At 43.7% G+C, this 19,995-nt stretch overlaps 1 protein-coding gene across 4 annotated transcripts in view; it reads left to right on the forward strand.

Moving 5' to 3' along the window:
• DNAJB6 (DnaJ heat shock protein family (Hsp40) member B6) overlaps positions 1–19,481 on the forward strand; it is a 66,198-nt gene extending 46,717 nt beyond the window's left edge. Inside the window, exons 9-11 of one of the 4 annotated variants that reach the window (XM_066314534.1) lie at positions 1,099–1,308; positions 12,781–12,806; positions 13,601–19,481. In XM_066314534.1, the coding sequence (XP_066170631.1) occupies positions 1,099–1,308; positions 12,781–12,806; positions 13,601–13,645 (281 nt within the window). In that variant the 3' untranslated portion in view covers positions 13,646–19,481. Of the gene's footprint in view, positions 1–1,098; positions 1,461–2,714; positions 2,755–9,016; positions 10,647–12,780; positions 12,807–13,600 lie in introns of those variants that run through there. The other 3 variants (XM_066314543.1, XM_066314524.1, XM_066314516.1) reach the window with 3 other exon arrangements.
• The last annotated feature ends 514 nt before the right edge of the window (positions 19,482–19,995 follow it).

Raw genomic sequence — 19,995 nt, forward strand, 5'->3', positions numbered from 1 at the left:
CTGTGTTGCATACGTGGAGCCTTTTTCATCTTCAAAGCATTTTCCAGCCATGAACTAAGAGCACACACCCCTCCCTGAGCAGCTGATGCCGGGCACATCCAAGGAAAAACTTCCAGAATATGACACACCACTTTTGATGAAAATAAAATGATGCCTTATTTCATCAGCGCTATTAGAAGTACGCAAGTAATTGAACTAATGAAACTTTAAAAAGCCTTTAAGAGATGACTCTGGTACACATCTTTGTTCCATCTTTTCCCCCTCCCCACTTATTTTCCCTGTTGAACATCTTCTGTTCACTTTTTGGGATCTGTTTGTTTTTCAATGTGTGGTTTTGCTGAGTTCTGTGTGTGTTATGGTAGTTGATTTCTCTGCTTTGCAGCAGTGGTACTGTTACAGTTTCTGCAGCAAAGGAAAGTGTCATCTGCAGAACAGCATGAGTATGATGAGAGTACCTCATCTTTCATACCAGTTCTTGCAAACATTGGGTTTTATTTCCATTGTGTTTATTGGCCTGTGCTGTGTGTGCCTGCCTTGCCTCTGGGCTGTGTTTATCTCTCACAGCTTCAGCATGATTTGTTGTCTCCATGTGTTCCATCACACATTTCCACCATCCTTCCAGCTGTGATGTCCAACATCTGGCCCCTCTGAACCCATGTTGGCTTAATTCTTGTCCCACCACCCCTGTAGCCAGCTTGGGTATTTATGTCTCCTTTCCCTTTATCTTTTCCTTGAGCAGGACAGTCCAGGTGAGGTGGGACATGATGACATGCTCTGCACAGGAGAGAAATCCTGTCCAGGGCCATGTGCTCAGCTCCCTCCCCCTGCCTTTTGGCAAAAAAGGGAACAGGGTCCCCCAAGTCATCATATCTAGTGGACTTTTTGGGGTGGCTTCAGTGTAGTGACTGGCCACTGATGGAGCTTCCTGCTCCAGACACTCCCCAGTCTGCAGATACACAGGATTGTGTGTGACCAACCACAGCCAAAACATCAGTTTCGTGACCCCTAACATCCAGCCCATTCCTGAGGGTTTTTTTTCCCAAGCTATTCTGTATGCAGCTTACTTTCCTTGAGTGATTTTTTTTTCTCTTTTTGCAGGGGTGGCAGATGAAGAAGCGTTTGCCGAGGAGTGCAGACGGAGAGGACAACACGCTCTGCCCTCCCAGCCCACCAACCTTCGCCTGCTGAAGCCTCCTCACAAGTCTGCCAGCTCCCCACGCTTTGCCTACCACCACAGTAGTGATGAGGTGGAAGAACAAGACAGGAACCGGGTTACCAGCAGCTTCGAGGCCCCTTTTTATTTATCAGGTGTGCAAAAGCATGTTGGTGAGAAACGTGCAGAGAAGGACCCATCACATGGTCAAAAGCCAAACCCAAAAAGCCAAGCAAGGAGTTGGTGCTGTGTGTTGACTTAATGTTAGTTCCCTGGTAGATAATAAATAGCAGCTTGTTTGCCTTCATCCTGCTTTAGCTCTGATCTTCCATTTAGCCTAGATTCACTAACGCCCTGGGATATTTAAGGATCCGGGGCAAACACTGTTGTGCTGCTGCAGTTCCTCTGCTCTTTGTTGTTAAAAGTGAAGGCATTTTAGAGGGTAACTCATCACAATACTTTGCACGTTCATTTTCTTAAATTGTGCTTGGCTTCCTTGTCCGAGGAGTTCAGCAAGTTAATACTATTATTGGAAGCTGCAGTTTTAGGCAACTAAATCCTAATAGAGGAAGCTGAGAATGTTCAGGCAAACGTGGCAACGTGGCAATTGTCCGGGTTATTTTTGGAAGTAATTAGTCCTTTGATAGATTTCCAGTCTATAATTTTTTGGCCATGTAGTCCAGAAGCTATCTTGGATAGCAAAGTCCTCATAACTACTTGATTTAATTGAACTTGTGGTCAGAGATAATCCAGGACTGCAGGGACAGGTTTTTCTGATATGTGAAAGACGCCTTTCTACTTGGATGCCCAAACCAAGGACCCTTTTCAGTAGTGTGAAATTAGATGAAGTGCTGGGAAGTGTGAGCCTATGAGACTTCTCAGGATAAACACAACACATGAAGATATGCACTGTATCCCAAAACAGGTGCATCCCCCCGTGCTGTACCAACTTCCACTGTGTTAATGAGCCTTTAAACTGTCTTTTGTATGGAAGGCCTATTGAAAAAATAGAATAATTTAGATTAATGTCTTCCCGATAAGTTGCTGGAAGCTTTGTGTCTTTAAAGATGACCAAGGTAAATCTTTTCTTTTAGGAAAAAAAAAAAAAGAAAAAAAGAAAAAAAAAGTTACAGAGACCTGAATGTAATCTCTGGGCTGATGTCCTGAAGCCTCCCATGCAAGGGCTCCAGGTTTGGTCTCCCGTGTCTATGGCTGGCAAAACAAAACTTTGGCTGTGCCTTTGGACACCTGAGGGTCTCTGCAATCACAATATTTTGCAATGGATTCAAAGCAGCAGCTGAGTTTGACATGCACCATGCAATTTTTGGAGCAATTTTTAAGATTGCCTAGGACTTTTTGCTGTGAATTTATTTATGCTCCAAGGCGCACAAGTTTGCAATTAAAATTAATTTCCAGAAGTATTAATGCAATCACAAAATGCTCTCTTCTACCAGTAGTTTGTGAGTTGCCAAAAAAGACTCAGGGTGAAAACTTGATTGCAGTAAGATTAAGATTTTACTGTTGCTTTAAATATTTTGCCTGCTGTTCCTCTGATGGACAGGGCTGCTGAAGGACTGGTCGAGTCAGTCATAAAAACCTACGTGAGTGTCTTAATCCCTCCCTGGGGAGTTTGTGCACGAGCCCTGGCCAGTAATGCCATTCCCCTTCATGGGTGTTCACCTCTGCTGACTGCCTTGCCCAGCAAGCAGCTTCACCAGCACAGCTCTGTAATTACAGAGACCACTTTACTTGCTTGGCTTCTCATCCTTCACTGCCGTGCTTACACGGGCCGGCGTCGGGAGAGAATGGCATCGTTTCTGCCTTGCTCCAAAGCCCTCCCAGCTCACTGGGGAATAGTTAAGTCCAATGGCCTCAAACCAGGTGCAGTTCCACCTTGAATCAGATGTTTTTGCCACCACCAGCGTGGGGCCCTTGCCAGCGGGACCACGCAGCAGTTTTAGATGTTGTCCCAGCTGGAGCATCTCAAGCAAACTCTGAGTCATTAAGGATTCACCTGCAGTGAAGTGGTTTTCTTTTCCCAGCTCTGAGAATGGGACTGTTTGAATTTTGATTTGTAAGTCCATAGGACATTTAAATGAAGGAGAAGGGGATAGGTTTCATCTTGACTATGTGGTGGGAATCCCTCTGGAAGTGGCATCTCTCCAGTGCCCAAGAGGAAAGGCTGGCCAGCACCTTCAGACTGGCAATATCCAGAGGTGAGATGAATCCTCTCCTTAGTCAGGATTGCCAGTCATCACAGTGGGTATTTAACAAAAAAATGAGAGTTTAATTTAATTCTCCATCTACCATGGGCACTTTGTGTTTTAGTGGAAATTGCTCTGGAAACTGTTCCTGGTTTCATAATGGCCTTTTAGAATAAACACTTCACCTCTTGTGCTCTGAAGTCACTGCATATACCAAATGGTTGTCTAGCTCCAAACAAGGAATTTTTGAAATAAGAATTCAAATGCTGCAAGTGATGTGCTCCCTGATAGTGTGATACACTGACTGGTGGGATCTGAGCTGTGCCAAAGTGGTGTTAATGCCAGCAGAGACCTGGGGATGGCAGCTGTTAATGCCAGAGGTAGTGGTAACTACCCTTTAAAAACTACTGCTTTGGATTTGAGAGTTTTGACCTTTATCTAGCAAGAATGAAATGTTTAATTGTTAAAATAGTGAAAAAATATGATGCAAATTTCATTATTTGGAAGATAATATTGCAAGGTTTGCTCTTCCTTTTCTAAGAAGTAGCTTGTATTAACCTACAACTTACAACATTAATAATTAATTTTTTGCTGCATTTTCATCTGCTGGCATCTGTGAAGAGGAAACCACTCTAAAAGAACTAGCTTAACTAATCTTGATCCTTTCCTGGCATGGATTTCTCTGCTGGAAAGTTGACCTGTTTGTATTTAATTTCATCTTTAATTCAGTCTCTGTTCTTTTTACCATCATGCAGTTTCCTAAATTACACTTTACTAACTAGTAACAGTGATGTGCTTTGTCATCCAAACTAATTGCTTTATAATTCCATCACAAACTTTGTTTTGGGCATGTAATGGAAAGAGAAAGGAAAGCAAAGCCACTGGTTTTTGTAGGAATCTAATACATGAGGAATGATGAGGAGATGCAGTTCCCCCTCCCTTTGCTCCACATCCCCTGGCTGTAACTGTGCAAGTGGGATGGGGTAACAGCTGTAGCTGTGTGGGGCAGGGGCTGGGAAGGCTGGCTGGTGGATTTGGAGACTGGCTGGTTGCCCCCAGGTTTAGCCCAGAGCTGCCTTCACTTCGTGTTTTGGCTGCTGGTACGAAATCATCCCGTTACCCATCAGAGATAGCTGGGCTTTGTGTGGAAGGGCTGCCATGGCTGCAGAGCCCTGCAAGCTTTTGCCTGCCATTTGGGAGTAAAACCTCAGAAATCTGTTCAGTGCTGGTGTTACCCTAATTAACAGGAGGCAAACAGGTGGTATCTGGCTTGGTATGTTCTTGAGGCAATTCTAGCAGAACTGCTAAAGAAAATGGCATGGTGAGCAAGCATGAAGAAGGCCCCTGCAAGTTGCTAAAGCTTTTCAATCCCCTTAAACATCAAAGTTGGGATTACATCACTGGGTTGGCCAGTGAAACTGGAGAACTCACCCCTTGGATTTAACAGTGTGGGTAATTGAACAGTGGAACAGCATACCTAGACAGGGTGGGATGTTTTGTCACCCCAGGTCTTGACTTAGGGCTCCCTCTCCAAGATGCTCCATGGCACAGGCAGGAGCTGTGGCTGAGGAGAGGGAATTAGTAGGTCAGGTTGTTCTGTGTGCTGGGCACTGGCTCAGGCTGAGAGGAGGGGATGTGAAAGTGTAAAGCTGTAATTGCAAATTGAGTCACACATGAAATTAGACTGAAGCTGTGATCTGGGGTGAATTTTTACAATGACATGTGTGAGTGTGCTCAATCTAAAATAACAGAGGGTGGCTGCAGCTCAGAAGTAAGGCGGCTGCCTTCGAAATAGCAGTTTATTGTTTTGACTGGAGAGACAGGTCTAAGAGGAGAAAATTAGAAAGAGCACTACAGAACCCTCAGTGTTTCACGCCGAAGGTGGAAGGAGGCTCCTCCAAAGTCTTCACCTCAGCAGATGTTCTGTAAGAACCATGCCATGGCCTTCATTGCTCACTGATGTGGTCAAGCAACAGCAGTGCTGTGTGTTAATTGTCAGTGTGACTGAACACCTTGTTTCTTCCTGCTGACTCCTACGCTCCTCTGTGCTGGCAGAAGGAAGGTGGAGCAGACCTGTGGCTGCCCTCTGCACCCTGGTAGAGCAGGCAGATGTCAGGCAGGGCAGGAAAGAGTCAGATACCAGAAATGTGTTGGGTAGGAGTGTCTTCCCCAGGACACACGTGCCTCTGGAGGGGCTGTCGAGGTGCACACCTCCCTTGCAGCTGCCACCCGAGAATGTGATGAATTTCACAGTCAGTGACTGCACAAACTCGTGACTTTGGGAGGTGCAGATGGCAGATGGGAAGTAAAAAACCAAAGGAAAGTCAATCTGGGACAAGGCAGAGAAGCTTCCCAGTCTGTTTGGGTCCTTGCTGAGTGATGGTTAATGGAGTTGCACTTAAGTGTTTCTGGAAGTTGTTTTCAGTCTTCAGCAGCTTTATGAAAGTTGGAGTAGTTTCTGTGCTCCTCATGGCTCTTCTAGAAGTAGAAAAGAAGGGGATGAAAAGGAAAGAGTGGGTTAGCTGATGCTGTTTGTTTTAGATAAGATTTATCCAAGTAGTAAAGCAGGTGTGATTCCAAATGGCGTGGATTCTTGCTTCACCCATCTCTGCTCCTGGTAGCTGACAAAAGCAAGAAATACCAACTTAGGGAGATTTCTATCTGCATTGGAGTGAATCTGTTTTCCAAACGTCACAGCTTGGGGAAGCTTTTGGCACCCTGTTCTCCCTCTGCCCCGTGAGGCATTTCTAGAGTTTGGGTGGCTAAATCTTGCTGCTAAGGGTGGAAATTTGATCAGCCTTCTCCAAGGCCAGCACTGTTTGGCTGAAGCCAGTTCAGCCTGGCACTTCCTATGGGAAGTTTCTATGGACACTTTGGAATGCTGGTGACTTGCCAGGACACGGGCTCACTGCAGAGTGATCAGTCATGGGGCTGCTGCTTTCTAATTCAGATTTTGTTGTCTCGTGACTTTGTGGCTAGTCTTGTAACCAAGGCAGCTAAATAGGCTTTTAATTAGTGCTGGTTGAAGTATTTGAGTGAAATATGCACCGAAGGGTTACATCTTCAGTGTGCAATTCTTATTTATGTTAGGAGCTGCTTCACTTGTTTGGATCAGGATTTTTGGCTGTTATCACCCAGCATAGCATTGCTGGAGCAACAGACTGGCAAAGTTTGACCTACCCTTTCTTCTTAGGTGGGGGTAGAAAAGGAAATGGCAGACAGTGAAATTATTTATCACAGCAGGCTCAAAACAGAAAAGACCTGGCAGTTTTCTCTTGAGGAATACTCTGTGTTTGTGTGTTATCTCCCACTCTGGGCAATCTCTTTCTGTGTGTCAGTGATAATGCTTGAAAGATTTCCACTTTTCAGCCTTATCATTCTAGAGGCTGTAGGGAGACCATGTTGTCAAATACCTAAATATCTTTATACCACAATATTTTAACATTTGAGTTGTTTCATTTATAAGAAAATAAATTACGTGGTGTTCACTTCAAGTCATAATTTACATTGACTCGCAGCATTTTTAAGAAACAGTTGCTAGAATTGCTTTCGAAATCTCAAGCATTTGAAGAAAATGGACTATTGCAAAAAAAAAAAAAAAGTATTATGATATAAAGATATAAAATAGTAGCAGCAAATGCTATCATGCCTGGATGTGGAAACCTTTTAGAAAGACTGTTTTGAGAATGAGAAAATGAAAAAAAAATTATGAGGCTAGTACCTGCTAGGGTTTAGTGATCCTTTCCCAAATATTTGTGTTATTGTGTCATAGTTATTACATGAGCTAGTTCTGATCAGCTGATATGATGCTGTTTTTCCCTCTAATAAAGGGAGGATTCCTTTGAATTACACCCCCCAGATGACTGATTTTCAGGAGTCAGCATGTCTCTTCTGCCTCCATTGACCTCTGTGGGAAAGCAGGGACATGCTTGAGCCTTTCAGGGATGGGTGCCTTACTCAGTGAACTGAATGCAAAAGGATTCTATTTTTGGTGATGTATGGGTGACCAAGGGGCTGACGTGGAAGGAAACTTCCTGGATGGAGTTCTTAGTGAGAAGATGTTCACACAGTGACTCTAGGGACAGGAGTTTAGCTCAGGGGGTGACAGAGTGCAGAGAAAAAACAGCATCATCTCTAATTCTGCTAAGCACTGCCAGTTTCTCTCTTCCTGAAACAAGAAAACTGGTTTCCACTCTAACTTTGTGCAGGCTGATAGCTCATGGCAGAATTACTAGATAAATATTCTGCCTCTTGACTCAGATGATTGCAAAAGATGAAGTCATTCTGTGGGTACAGCACAGGAGCTCGGGTGATAACCTAGGACAGTTTTCCGTAGCTACAAGTGAGTGTATTTCTGCTGAGCTTTTGATAATATCTCACATGGTTTTAGCTGAAAGACTTACCTCGTGGTTCTCCCCAAGTCTTAAACTGAAGAACTTCAGCTCTGTCATGGGCACATCACTAACTGGGCTTGGGAGGAGCTTTGGTGAGGAGCAAACTGCAGCCACAGTGTGCCTTTGTACTCCCCAGCTTCCTTTTTCCCATCTCCATTTTGCTATTGATAAACTGATGGAGAACCGGGTGCACTGTTGAAACTGCTTCCTTGGGGCCATCTCTGCCTGTGTGCTGACAGAAGAGAGGAAAAAAAGAGATTTCCATACAGGCAGAGCTGTGCCTTTGCAGGGCCATTCCTTTGACTTAGGCGGATTGCAGGGGCTGCTCTGCTCTCTGCTGGCCCCAGTCACTGGACTGTGCTGATTTCCAGTGACAGAGCACCACCACTGAGCTGAAAGATCCCTGCAGCTGTCTCAAAACATCACAGAACGATTGTCTGAGGGAAATGTTTACTGCCTCTCAGTTTAGATTTATGAGTGCACCTGGGTAGATGTGGTGTTTCACACAGTTCACTGCCCGTGCAAATCTGCCAGCAAGTTGGATTTTACGGCAGGTTTGGAGGAAAAGGTGTGATGCCGAGCAAGAACTGTTTTTCACACATCTCTGTGGGGGTAATAAACCATTGGAATGATGATCACATGGCTGGAAGCTTGTGCCTACTGAACCTGTAGCAAATAATTGTTGCTTGAACTCAATGCTTTCATGCACCATTGGGGCTGCAGTCGAATGTAACCTGTGGTGCATAGTTAAGCATGAGCAGGCTGATGACCAGCATATAAAATATATATTGGTAAACACTGAGCACCTTCTTATTTACTCAGGATTCTTGGCATTCCCTAGACTTAAAATGGAAATGCAAATATAGTGGTAACTCTGACTACCGTGAGCAGGAAATGCCAGTACTTAAATTGCTCCTGCTGCATAAGTCTTATTTATTGCTTCCTTTTTGAAAATTATTCTGGTTTTGCATGTGCTCTAATTTTGAAGCTTTTCCTGAATGGCTTTGAAGTATTTTGAAAGTTCTCCAGATCTTTTCAAACTTCAAAGATTGGTAGTATTTTCTTTCTATCCTATGTATGGGATATAGTGGAATGGGGGATATAGCAGAAATGGCAATTAAAAAAAAAAAACCCAACAAAAAACATATTAGAAAGCCAGACCTTTCCTTTAATATTCTTTAAACCATTCAGAGAACATGTGCTTTTGCTAGAAAGAAAAGTCCATGAATGCTGTGAAAAGTGTTTTACAAGCCATGTTTCCTCAGGATACAAAGAAGGCAGCAAGAGGAGGAAGCAGAAGCAGAGAGAGGAACTGAAGAAGAAGAAGTCAACCAAAGCGAGTTACTAAAATGGACTTCTCTGCTATGCCAATACCTTTATAATAATGACAACAACTTCATCTTACCTTCGAGCACACCTCTTTTGTGTATATTTTTTGGTTGTTCACACTGCTACCAAGGAAGTGACTCATGTTTAAAACTGTACTAAAATTGCACTATGTTGTTCCTTTTAGTTTCACGGAGTGGCTTTCTTGCCCGTTCAGGTTAGGGAATTCAGACGAGGCTGGTCGTGCTTAGAAGTGTGTTATGTTTGAAGATTGGAAAGTGTTACAGAATTTCTTACCTCTTCCTTCCCTGGGACTAAGATGACTCTAGTCTAGTGTTTATTTGTCTTGTGGGATATAAAAGGCAAAATGCCTGCTTGTCACTGGCATCAACATCAGGCCTGCTGAAAGAAAAATTCTGTTCACTCATGTCATTGGGAGTGGGACTGAGACATGAGCTCTTATAGGATAATTTATGCAATATTAATAAGTGACTTTTATGGTTGGGATTTTGTGGGTTTTTTTTTTTTTTTTTTTCCTCCAGGCTGGGCAGTTCTGCCCAGTTATTAAAATGTTCCCTCCTATGAAATTGTATCTTGAAGTTATATCCTCTGATTTTAAGAAGTGTAGTGTAATGATGGTCTCCTGTAAGCACTCCTACTGATTTCTTTAGGCTTAGTTGACTCCTGATGAATCATTTAGTGAAATCATTCCTTACTCTAAAAGTTTATTTTCAGAACCTAGAGACAAATGATCCAAGTGCTACTTTAAAACTGCTCTTTGTTTCTTCTGAGTAGGTTTTAGATAACAAACATTTTTTCAGCATCCGTTTTAGATTTTATCAACTTGTTTCTGCAAAGAACTTATACTTTTATGTATGAGCATCGGTTTTATTGCAGGACTAGGTTGTTGTTTTTTTTTTTAGCTTGAAAAGATGTCTTAGATCTAAAAGAAATATATATTTCCTGGCAAGATGGCTTCCTTGCTTCCCATACTCGTCTCATGTGCATGACACATTGCTTCTCTTAACCTTTTAGTGTGTATAGAGCCCCTCTGTTGCCTTAAGCATTTACCTGCATGTTTCTTGTCAGTGTGTTGTCTCCTTTTTTTAACCTCCAGGTAGGAGTTAGCAGCTTATGGTTTTGTTTTGTTTCTTTTGTCTTCCTTTTGCCAATATGTTGTTGACGTAACAGCCTTAAACCTGGCAATATTCAAAGTCCATGGTTCCTGGAGAAACTCACTCATCCTAACGTTTCAAAGATGTAGGAATGCACATAATGGTGTAAGAGAGGAGCTAAACAGAAAAGCCAAGTCTGCATTCTGGCATGGTTTGATGTAACAAATTCTGGTGTCTCTGGTATCTGAATGGTTTAGCTTCAATTACCCAATGTAACCCTCTGCAGGCATCATATAACACACAATAACCATTTGTGAACTCTCTTAGGGTCTGTAAATTATGGTTAAGATTAAAAAAGGACTGAGTACTGGTTTTCTGTCACTTAAGTACCACTTTTTTTTTTTTTTTTTGTGCAGTGTTACTAATATTTAAAAATAAAGAAAATCTGCCTTTATACTTTGTCCTCTTGCACTGTACTGTAGGCTGGCATCAGTTGTCTGGTTCATTTCCATTAAAGTTCAGCTGTAAGCACAGAGGGGAGAGTCGTCATTCACACAACGCCCACAAGCATTCCAGGTAATTCCTTTTGTTGAATCCATGAGCAAGTCAATACACCCCCCGTGTCAAATGGCTGATACTGGAAAATGAGGGTTCTTTCTGGCTGGAAACATCACTATGAGGAGAGTACACTTCAAGCTGAGCTTGCAGATTTACCATGCAAGGAATATTCATCCTGGATAATGCACAACAGTGAACTGCATCCTGGTTAGGTTGCTTTCCATACTCTAGGAGAAATGCCTTCCATCCATATGTTAGTTTAAAGCTGTTACCACTCATTATTTGTTGGAGACATGGTGCATGCTTTGGAAAAGCAGCAGAGGTGGAGGAGGGGAGAGGTGACACCAGCACAGGGCTGGTCTCCCCAGGGCTGTCCCTGTGCTGTGAGCAGCCTCACGTAATGGGACAGAGTGGCTCCGGATCAGGAATGTGTCTTGGAGAGTTAGAGCAGACAGGGATTTGGTACATAAATATCTCCTTGACTCAATCCCTGTGTTAGGCTTGATGGAGGTAAGTAGAGCATTAATTAGGAGACCTGCAGGCAGGCTCTAAATTAGTGAGGAAAAGCCTGTCTCAACAAAGGCATCCTTATCCCACTGGAAGGGTGCTGCCGTGCTTGCAGCCTCCTACACCCGGCGCCTTCCCCTGGGAGAAACTCCTGGGAAACAGAGTCCCCAGAGGAGGGAACCACGGGCGTCATCTCTTCCATAACTACCTAGAATCTGTCTGAGCTTGCCCAGAAATTAAGAGATGTGAGCCCATGGCCATTGAGCCTAACTCCTTCTTTCTCAGCCTAATTATTTCTGGATTTTAGCTGAAGGGGAGCTGCTCAAGTGTAGCGTGGCTGTAGCACTGTGTTCACGTGGCTGTGCTGCCTCCAGAGCCTGGAGCTGGTGCTGTGTCTGTAGGAGCAGGCACACAGTTCTGTGTCCCAGTGCATCCATCTGCCACTGGTGAAGGCTGCCTGGTGATGTGGGTACTTAAATATGTGTCGGAGTAGGAAAAAATGCAGGTGGGTGTGAGACACCACAACTGATAACAGATGATGCTGGCCCAAGAGTGGCTATGAATAAATGCATTGTGAAAGTTGGGAAATGATTCCTGCCCATCCCACAGTACTCCTGTTGAAGAGCTGAGAACAGAAACAGAGCTAGTTTAAATATAGGGCCTAATGTGATATATAAAACGTATTGCAAAGTTATTCTTTATGGAGCTGATACCTGGGCTCCAAGACCCAAAATGTGTCCCATAAGAAAATAAATTTACTAGGGTAGATAACGGTTGAGTAACAGGAAGGATACACTGAAAGGTATCCCTTAAAAAGATACACTGAAAAAACTCCAATTTTGAGATAGAAGGCACACAATTGCAAACAAACACAATGCTGACAGATAAATGTTCCTGCTCCTCACTTGGAAGCTGCCACTATGAAAACAATTTAAATTCAGTTGTTTTTCCCCACCTTTCAGAGATGCGCACTGTCTACTCTTTGAACCAAGATTTGGCAAGACTTTGATCTGAAATAAATGATCTCAGAGTGTGTAGGTGTCAGAATGATAAAAAAGTATTTTTCAAGTTTTTGCCCAATCTCTGCTCCGTGCTGGTGCCACCTTCATGAGCAGCTTGCAGACCTGTACATCCTGCCCCTAGAGGTAACACAAAGCTCTATTTCCTTCTGTCAGCTTGGCTGCCTTTACAGAGACTTCCCTTTTCCCCAAATTTCAAACTATTCTCATGAGCCTTTGTATGTATTCCTTGAAATAACTCATTGGAAAGATGATGAGTCAAATACCTAGAAAATGTGCATTAATCAGCAGGTGAGCACCAAGCTGCCTCTTTTCCCAATCACATCTGAAACATGTGACTTGTACCCACTTGTTCTTCAGGAATGTTCCTCCACCATCTGCCACCAAACTGGTACCTATCAAGTGGTGGGATTAGTTTGTTACTATATCAAATGTCATTGTTTTATTCTACCTGTAAATAATTCTGTTAATTTCCATTTTTTTCCCTTTTGTTTTGTGTGCTAGTTGCACAGGATTCCCTGGATGCACAGGTTAGTCCTTCCTGCATTTCAGAGCTTGGTTATCTTGTGCAGTTCTGCTGTTTTATGTCCAAGCTGAGCTCGTATTTTAGGGCTCTCTCACGTTTCCTGGTCTGGGGAGCACCTTGCTGCCCTGCAACTCACACATTGATGGGAGGGTGGGGGTGGCATATTCACCCACGATTATTTGTATTTAATTCACTTCTTTCCAAGTGGGAAGCTGGTCTTAAGACACGTTTTCTCACTCTTTGCAAAACTTTTCTCACTGCTACCTGTTGCACTAAAAACTCTAGGCAAGGCAATTTTCCTCTGCATTGATGAGAATTAAAAGAGGGCACTTACAGTCACATACAGATCTCAGTAAATGTTCATGTTTGGAACCTCGATTCACCTGCCCTGTGTCAGCACACTTTGTCTCTTCACAAGTTCTTGTAGCCAAAAAAGATTAGGTGGGGTGTTAGGAAGTGTCAGATACGTACCTTGCTGGTGCCCTCTTAGCCACCAGCTGTTAACTCCTGACAGCTGGAGAAGCACTTACAAAGTGGCTGAGCTGATGTGAGATGACATTTCCAAGCGTGGGGTAGGTTACCTCGCTGCTCTCATGATGACAAGAGGAGACTGACCATGTCCTTTGGCATATCTTGAACTACAGTTTCAAGTATCCCAGACTTAAGATAGGCAGAGTCCTGCCTCTTCTTGAAGGCCTCATGTTGTCACTGCAAAACCAGCCCAAAAAGTAAGAAGTGAGTGTGAGAGGGAGATTAAAACACTTGTGCTGATAATGAGTCTGAATGCTTTGATTTCAGGGAAATGCCTCAATATCTGCCTGGAAGCGATCACAGATTTTCTAGGATGTCTTCAAGGAGGGAATGGGACCTCTCTGCACTGGCTGGATGTCTAATTGCATCTCTTCAGTGTCTGTTTCCATTGGCACACACATGCACCTTTCTACTGAAATAGCAGATGTCATTTTTTCCATCCCTTGTTTGGAAAGTGCTCATCCCTTGGTCAATGCTGAGCAATTTGCTTGTTCTTTGGGCTGCTGGTGGTTGAAATTTAATGAACTCTTACGTAGCAAGTATTATTTTTACATTATTTCAATCTTAAGAGATTGCAGCCGGGAAAATTTCCTTTAACTTAAAAAACGAAACTTACTTCCAGGCTTTTGAGATGAAAGCCAGGATGGCAAAATCGTGGATCACACCAAAGCTTTTATTCACATACACCCCTTAAATGTAATGGGGTTAAACCTATAAAATATGTGTTTCTGCCTGATTTTTTCATTTCAGATGTGTGGCATTTCTGGATGGTTTAATATGTCTAGATGAGCAGTGCTATTGCATATTGCTACATCAGACCAGGAGATGGTTTGCAGCCTCTGTAACAGACTGCACACTCAGAGCCAAGGAAGGGAAGGAGCACTGAGGAGAGGTTTTGGAGCACTGAAGAAACACTGCCCACAGTTCCTGGAAGGGACATTCGGCACAGGTGAATTTCCTGGCAGCAGACACAAGCTACAACCTGCCATACTGGTAGAGCTGTGACAACAAGGGTTTCACCGCTGTGGGATTCGAGGGGAGGAGGCACTGGAGCCTTCCCTGGGCTGTGAGTCACACTTTGTACCCATGAAAAGGGTTTGTCAGCTGCCTGCCCCACTGTCCTGTCTTTGATAGTGACTAATGGTGGCTGCCTAGGGGAAAGCACACGAACAGGATAAGCGTGTTATACCTCACCAAAGTGTTTTCCCAGCTGTGGCCCTTTGGGGGTCAGAGGCTCCTGGTTCCAGAAATGGCTTTTTTGTTACCCAGTATTTTTATTTTTTCCCCCATTGACTTGTTAACCTAAAAAGCTGCTCAATACTCATTGTCCTATTGACAAGGCATTCCTCACGTGACTCCACTGGGTAATGAGATAGATGCTGTGTTATAAAAGTCTCTCCTACATCTTCCTTTGGCTTCCTCCCCTCCTCCATCCCAGCATGGGAAGAGACACTGCCCACCATGTCCTCACTCACCTTTTCCATGGCCCTTGTCATTTTACACATCTCACTCATGCCAGCCTTTGGTTAACACTCTTATGGCTCAAGAGGTGCAGCACATTGAGCCATTCCTTGCAGAAAGCCTTTCCTACCTCTGATCACCCTCTCAGAATGGGGAAAGATGGTTAAACAGTGGCTCAGCTCCATAAATTGTGCTGAGCATCTGGACAAGCATGAGTGGCATGTTATCAGCTTGCTAATACTCCACTGACAGGAAGAGAAGGGCCATGCACAGCCTGGGATGCAGGAAGGGCAGAGCTGGCCTGGCTCTGCTGCCCTCAGTCTCACCAGGCTCTCAGAGCATCTGGGTGCAAACACATGAGCTCATGGCGGTGATGGTATCTCCAGAGCGTGGTCCCACACACCTGCCCTCCCTCTCAGCTGAAATCACATCATGGGACATTTCTTGGCAGCATTTGGGATGTGCTGCTCCTGACTCAGGCTCAGCTCCTGCTCCACTCATTGCTCCTCCATGTGTTTGCTGTCTGTGCCTCTGCTCGGCTGGCAGGGCCTGGGCTGGGGGTCTGTGGCCTCTGCCAGGCTGGCTGCTCCCACAGAAAGCTGGCACTGGCTGAAGGATCCCTGCCAGCCAGGGAGATGAGTGCAGTAGCCTTGGGAAGGTACCGTGCTCCTGGTGTGACACATCCCTGCAGGCAGTGCTGGGATCGCAGGCAGTGTCACTCCAGGTGTCCCCAATTTCTGCAGCACTGCCCGTGCCAGTGCAACAGCTTTTCCAACCCCTTCTTGTTCAATATGCAGAAGATATTTCCTATGTATAGCAATCTGGGCTGTGAGTTTCCCTATTCCCATCAGCATCTCTTGTGCAGGGACAGCTGCATGCAAATGTTCACTTACTGGTTTTTTGGGTCATCCACGTCATCTGGGAAATCTTAAACGTCTGGGGAAATAGTTATGAGGAAACGTCAGTGTTGGGAACATCCAGAGAGATGGGAGGGTACAGAGCAGCAAACAGTGATAATTAAAGTGCAAAGACAAGACCAGCTCATTGGTCTGGCCCCCAAAAGGTTGTGTCAGGACCTGTCAAAGCCCAGAGTGTGTCTGGCTCTGCAGTTCTGCGTCAGATCCAGCTCCACTGTAAACGCAATTTTGCCCAATATGTTTTTGCCCTGAGTGCAGCAGAGACTCGGGTGATGGGAGACCCCTGCCTGCTGTGCCTCTGCTCCAGCAGACAGCCCTGCTGGGGTGTACAGGGAGGAGGTGCTTGGGTGCACCTGAGCCCCTGTTTTTCTTAGCAGGGTTCAGGTTTGGTAGTTTTCTTTGGTTTTCTTTAATGAACAAAATTACTTTCCTTGGAACCACAGATTTTTCTATCATGATTTCTTAGGAAAATATTATTCAGCTCATGTAACGCAAGTCTGAGGTTGCATTATGAGATGGATGTGATAGAACACGATGGTAGTGAGTCACCTCATATGATGTTTTATTGTGATGTGTCAGCTTAGAGAGGTAGAGAGCTATAGGTGTTTCCACCAGCCCAATTATGAAACAACCACTGGTTCATGCAGGAATTAGTAAGTTTTTCCTTGGTTAGTTAGCAGATAAGTTTTGGTCTGTCATTTAACAATGTGGGTTTTTTTTTAAGTTGCTAACAATGAGCTACCTCAGAATCTATTTTCCACCCAGAAAAGTCATCGGTCTCTTGCTAGAAAGTGTTGTATGTGCTCAGAAACTTCAGTGATCAGGATGAGACTGTTGCTCTTGGCAGAGGGGAAAGGTTCTGAGATGGCCTTTATTTTAGGACTACTCTCTGCTGGCATTGACTAGAAGGGGGTGATGATGCCATCACCTGTCACTGCTGAGAAGTGAGACTATGAAGGTATGATTTGGAAAGCCAGGAGGTCACAGAACAGGCCCTGTTCTTCTCAGTTTAATCCAGAGACTGACAGAGGCCTGCACACAGGCAGAAGTGTTCAAGGTAGGCTTTGTATTTCTGTCCCTGCTGGCTGTATTCTTGGTGGTCATTCACAAGGACAAAGGACATTCCTCCAGGACATTGCAGAAGTCTGTGTATTAAATAATGTCTGTGGGATGTGGATGAAATTGGTGGAAAACAATGGGTCTTGCTCCCTCTCCACCACTGGTCTGGTGAGACCTTCAGCCAGGTGATCTGCTTCCAGCTGAAATGCCCATGGATTTGCCAAGGCTGCACAAGCAAACAGTCTCTCTGCTGGACACAGTGCTGGAAGTATCTGGTCATAGTGAAAAAGTACTTTTTTTGGTAGATGTTTAGGTAAATGTTGAGGATAAGGATGTATATGTTCAGCTTTTCTTGTTGTGCTATTTGTTTTGACTACTAGTGGAGTTTCCAGCCCCTCATACAGGGGACAGATTTGGGGTGAGCAAAGGTGTCTCCTGTCCCACAGGACTTCTCCTGACCACAGCTCTTCTGCAGCCCTCTCCCTTTAGCCCTGCATCTTTTTGCAGCAGAAAAAGTCAATTCAGTCAAATGCTCTGGGGCTTTTGCAGTGTCAAAAAACAGAGGCCAGGCCAGGACCTTTCCCTTCATTTTTGTACAATGGTTTGAACTGCCCTTCTCAAAGTGTTGGTCTCACACCATTAACCCCTTACAGCCCTGGTCTGAGGAGAAGGTTTCCTAGTGGGGTCATAAATGCTTCAGAGGAGGCATCCAGGAAGGGAAGCTGAATAATGGCAATGTTAACAGACCTTTCATTACACACCCAATACATCATTACTTAATTTCTTTGCTTTTGTCTCCTGTTTTTATAGGGTTTTTTTCACCCTGATCAATAGCATTCATCCTACTCAGTGAACAGTCTTGATACTGTTTTTATGGTGTGAAAATTACTGCTGCTTTGACTGGCTCCTATTACTAGGTGACACTGCTTGGCAGAAAACAATGAATCTTCCTATTATTTGGAAAATAAATGTGATTTATGGGAGCAGGAATTGATAGTGGTCTGTGTTTTGCCACCAGCGTGCTTGCTTTCCTGAAATAAGGCTTTTACCTTTGGAACGTGAAGGCTGTTTGTATAGTGCTGCAGAGCAATTCTATCTACATTTTTTTTCACCTCAGCTTTCATTAAAAATTTTTAAAAATACGGTAAGGAAAAGATCTGTTGTTGTTGTAAGGGTTTGATGCCTATGCAGGAAGCAGTTGTGTAGGTGTGTAGTTAAGCAGGCAGAGGCATTACTAACATTCCTGGCTGGCCCAGCCTTGGCCAGTGGCATGTCCATCCTGGAGTCATCTGGAATTGGCTGTGCTGGACACAGAGGAAGCTTCCAGCAGCTTCTTACAGAAACCCTCCCTGTAGGGTGGGAATTTTGACCTTATAGGAATCAAAAAATCAGTCACAACTTCTGTCCTACAATGCATTGCATATTAGTGCATTTTTTTCCCCCAGAATTACTGGTAAAAAGCTCCACATCCAAAGAGACTCGTCTGCACATTTGCACAGGAAAGGCTGAATGCTGAACATACACCTATTACTGCTGCACAAAGGACCAAATGACACAGGGACCAAATTATTTCCCTATACAGAACTGAGCTGCTCAGAAAAATAGTTAATCAAGATATTTTCATTAAGGTATTTTGACAAAGATGAATGTTCCTAGAGGGAGCAGGTACATCAGACAGGAAGAATTTGACCATTAATTTTAAAAAGTCAATTTTCTGTCAGGTAAAGTTGTATTTTGGATCAGTTTTACTACTCCTTCCTGCCAGCCTGCTTGCTCTGCTTTGGGGCCAATTTATGCTCCAGTTGAAATGAATACCCTAGAGTAGTTTCTTTCTTCACAGAAATAAATATTTAAGCATGCACATCCACATGTATATGGACCTTAAGCACCTTTTGGAATGTTTTAACCTACTTTTATTAGGCCAAGAAGATGGATACTGTCCTAGCAGCTAGGAAGCTAAGCAAACTGGAATTGCCTTTATCAATTTTAAAGCAATGGAATCAGCAGCTTTCTGAATATCTTTGGGCAGAGCCTTTATTTTTCAGGCCTCTGAGTTTATATTTAGGCAATGCCAAACACTGGAGCAATCCAAGCCTGATTTGGGATTCCTCAGTGGAACTCAGTGGTTTCATGGTAAAGAGGGACACTATGATGAAAATCTGGTCTGCTACATTACATGGGACCATATAATTTCACTTAATGATGCCTGCACTGAAGTTATGATCTCGTGGCAAGCACAGAGTGTATTTCATAGAGAAACACCCATCCACAAATGAAATGTCACCTCTTTTCAGCATCATCCATACAGAAGGTATTTCAGTTTACTCAGTTCCTCAAACAGCAGCTTCTTCTACACAGCTGCCTGTCTGGCTGCAGGGTCTTTGCACAGGTAGGAGCATCTCTGGCCAGGACTAAACACAGGGTTTGTTTGAGTTAGCTACAAGGAATGGGTTTTAGTGGGGGAAATGGCATAAATACAGCTTCAGGGTAGCTATAATTACACAGACTTTGATAAATATAATTACACTGTTGTTAAGGGGATTTTGGTGTATTTTATTTCTTCCACTTGCAAGAGCTGGATAAGAGATAGAGAGCTGTCAAAGGGAGCGCACAGTTTTGTTTCCTTATCTGAAATTAGAGCCCCAGGACACAGCTGTATTCTTACACTTTGAAGATTAATTTAAAATAAATACCATGCTTTTTATATCAGACCCTTGCCTTCTGTCTGGGATTTCTGTCACATGGATGCATTTCTTGCAGGTGCAGCTTTTCCCACTTTGCTGCCCCTTTTTGGAGGGGATGTATTTGTGTGTATATTTGTGTGCTCACCTGGTGCAGTACTCAGCACTGTGTGTTTTAGCACTGCATTTCTACTGATAAATACCTTTACTGGAATAATGTGAACTTAAAGAGGTGTTAAACATTAATTACACCAACACAGGTTCTGGAATTATTTAAGACTTCATACATATAACAGAAAGTATTGTTATGTGCATCATTACTCTGAATCTCACTCTTAAAGGATTCATTATTTTTTTTTTTAATCAGAAAACAGAAAAGCCAAGTAACAGAAGTACCATGTTGCAATCTCAGAATCCAGTCATAATTTGGTGACATTATCAGGATGTGTCCTCTATAAAAGATCCCCAAAAGGTCTTCCTATTTAAATTAAACCTTGTGGAGTGCACAATGCAGCTAACATCCCTTAATTTAGTCGTGGCAGCT

The sequence above is a fragment of the Sylvia atricapilla genome, chromosome 1 (assembly GCF_009819655.1).
Source record: "Sylvia atricapilla isolate bSylAtr1 chromosome 1, bSylAtr1.pri, whole genome shotgun sequence".
Taxonomy (NCBI): Eukaryota; Metazoa; Chordata; class Aves; order Passeriformes; family Sylviidae; genus Sylvia; species Sylvia atricapilla.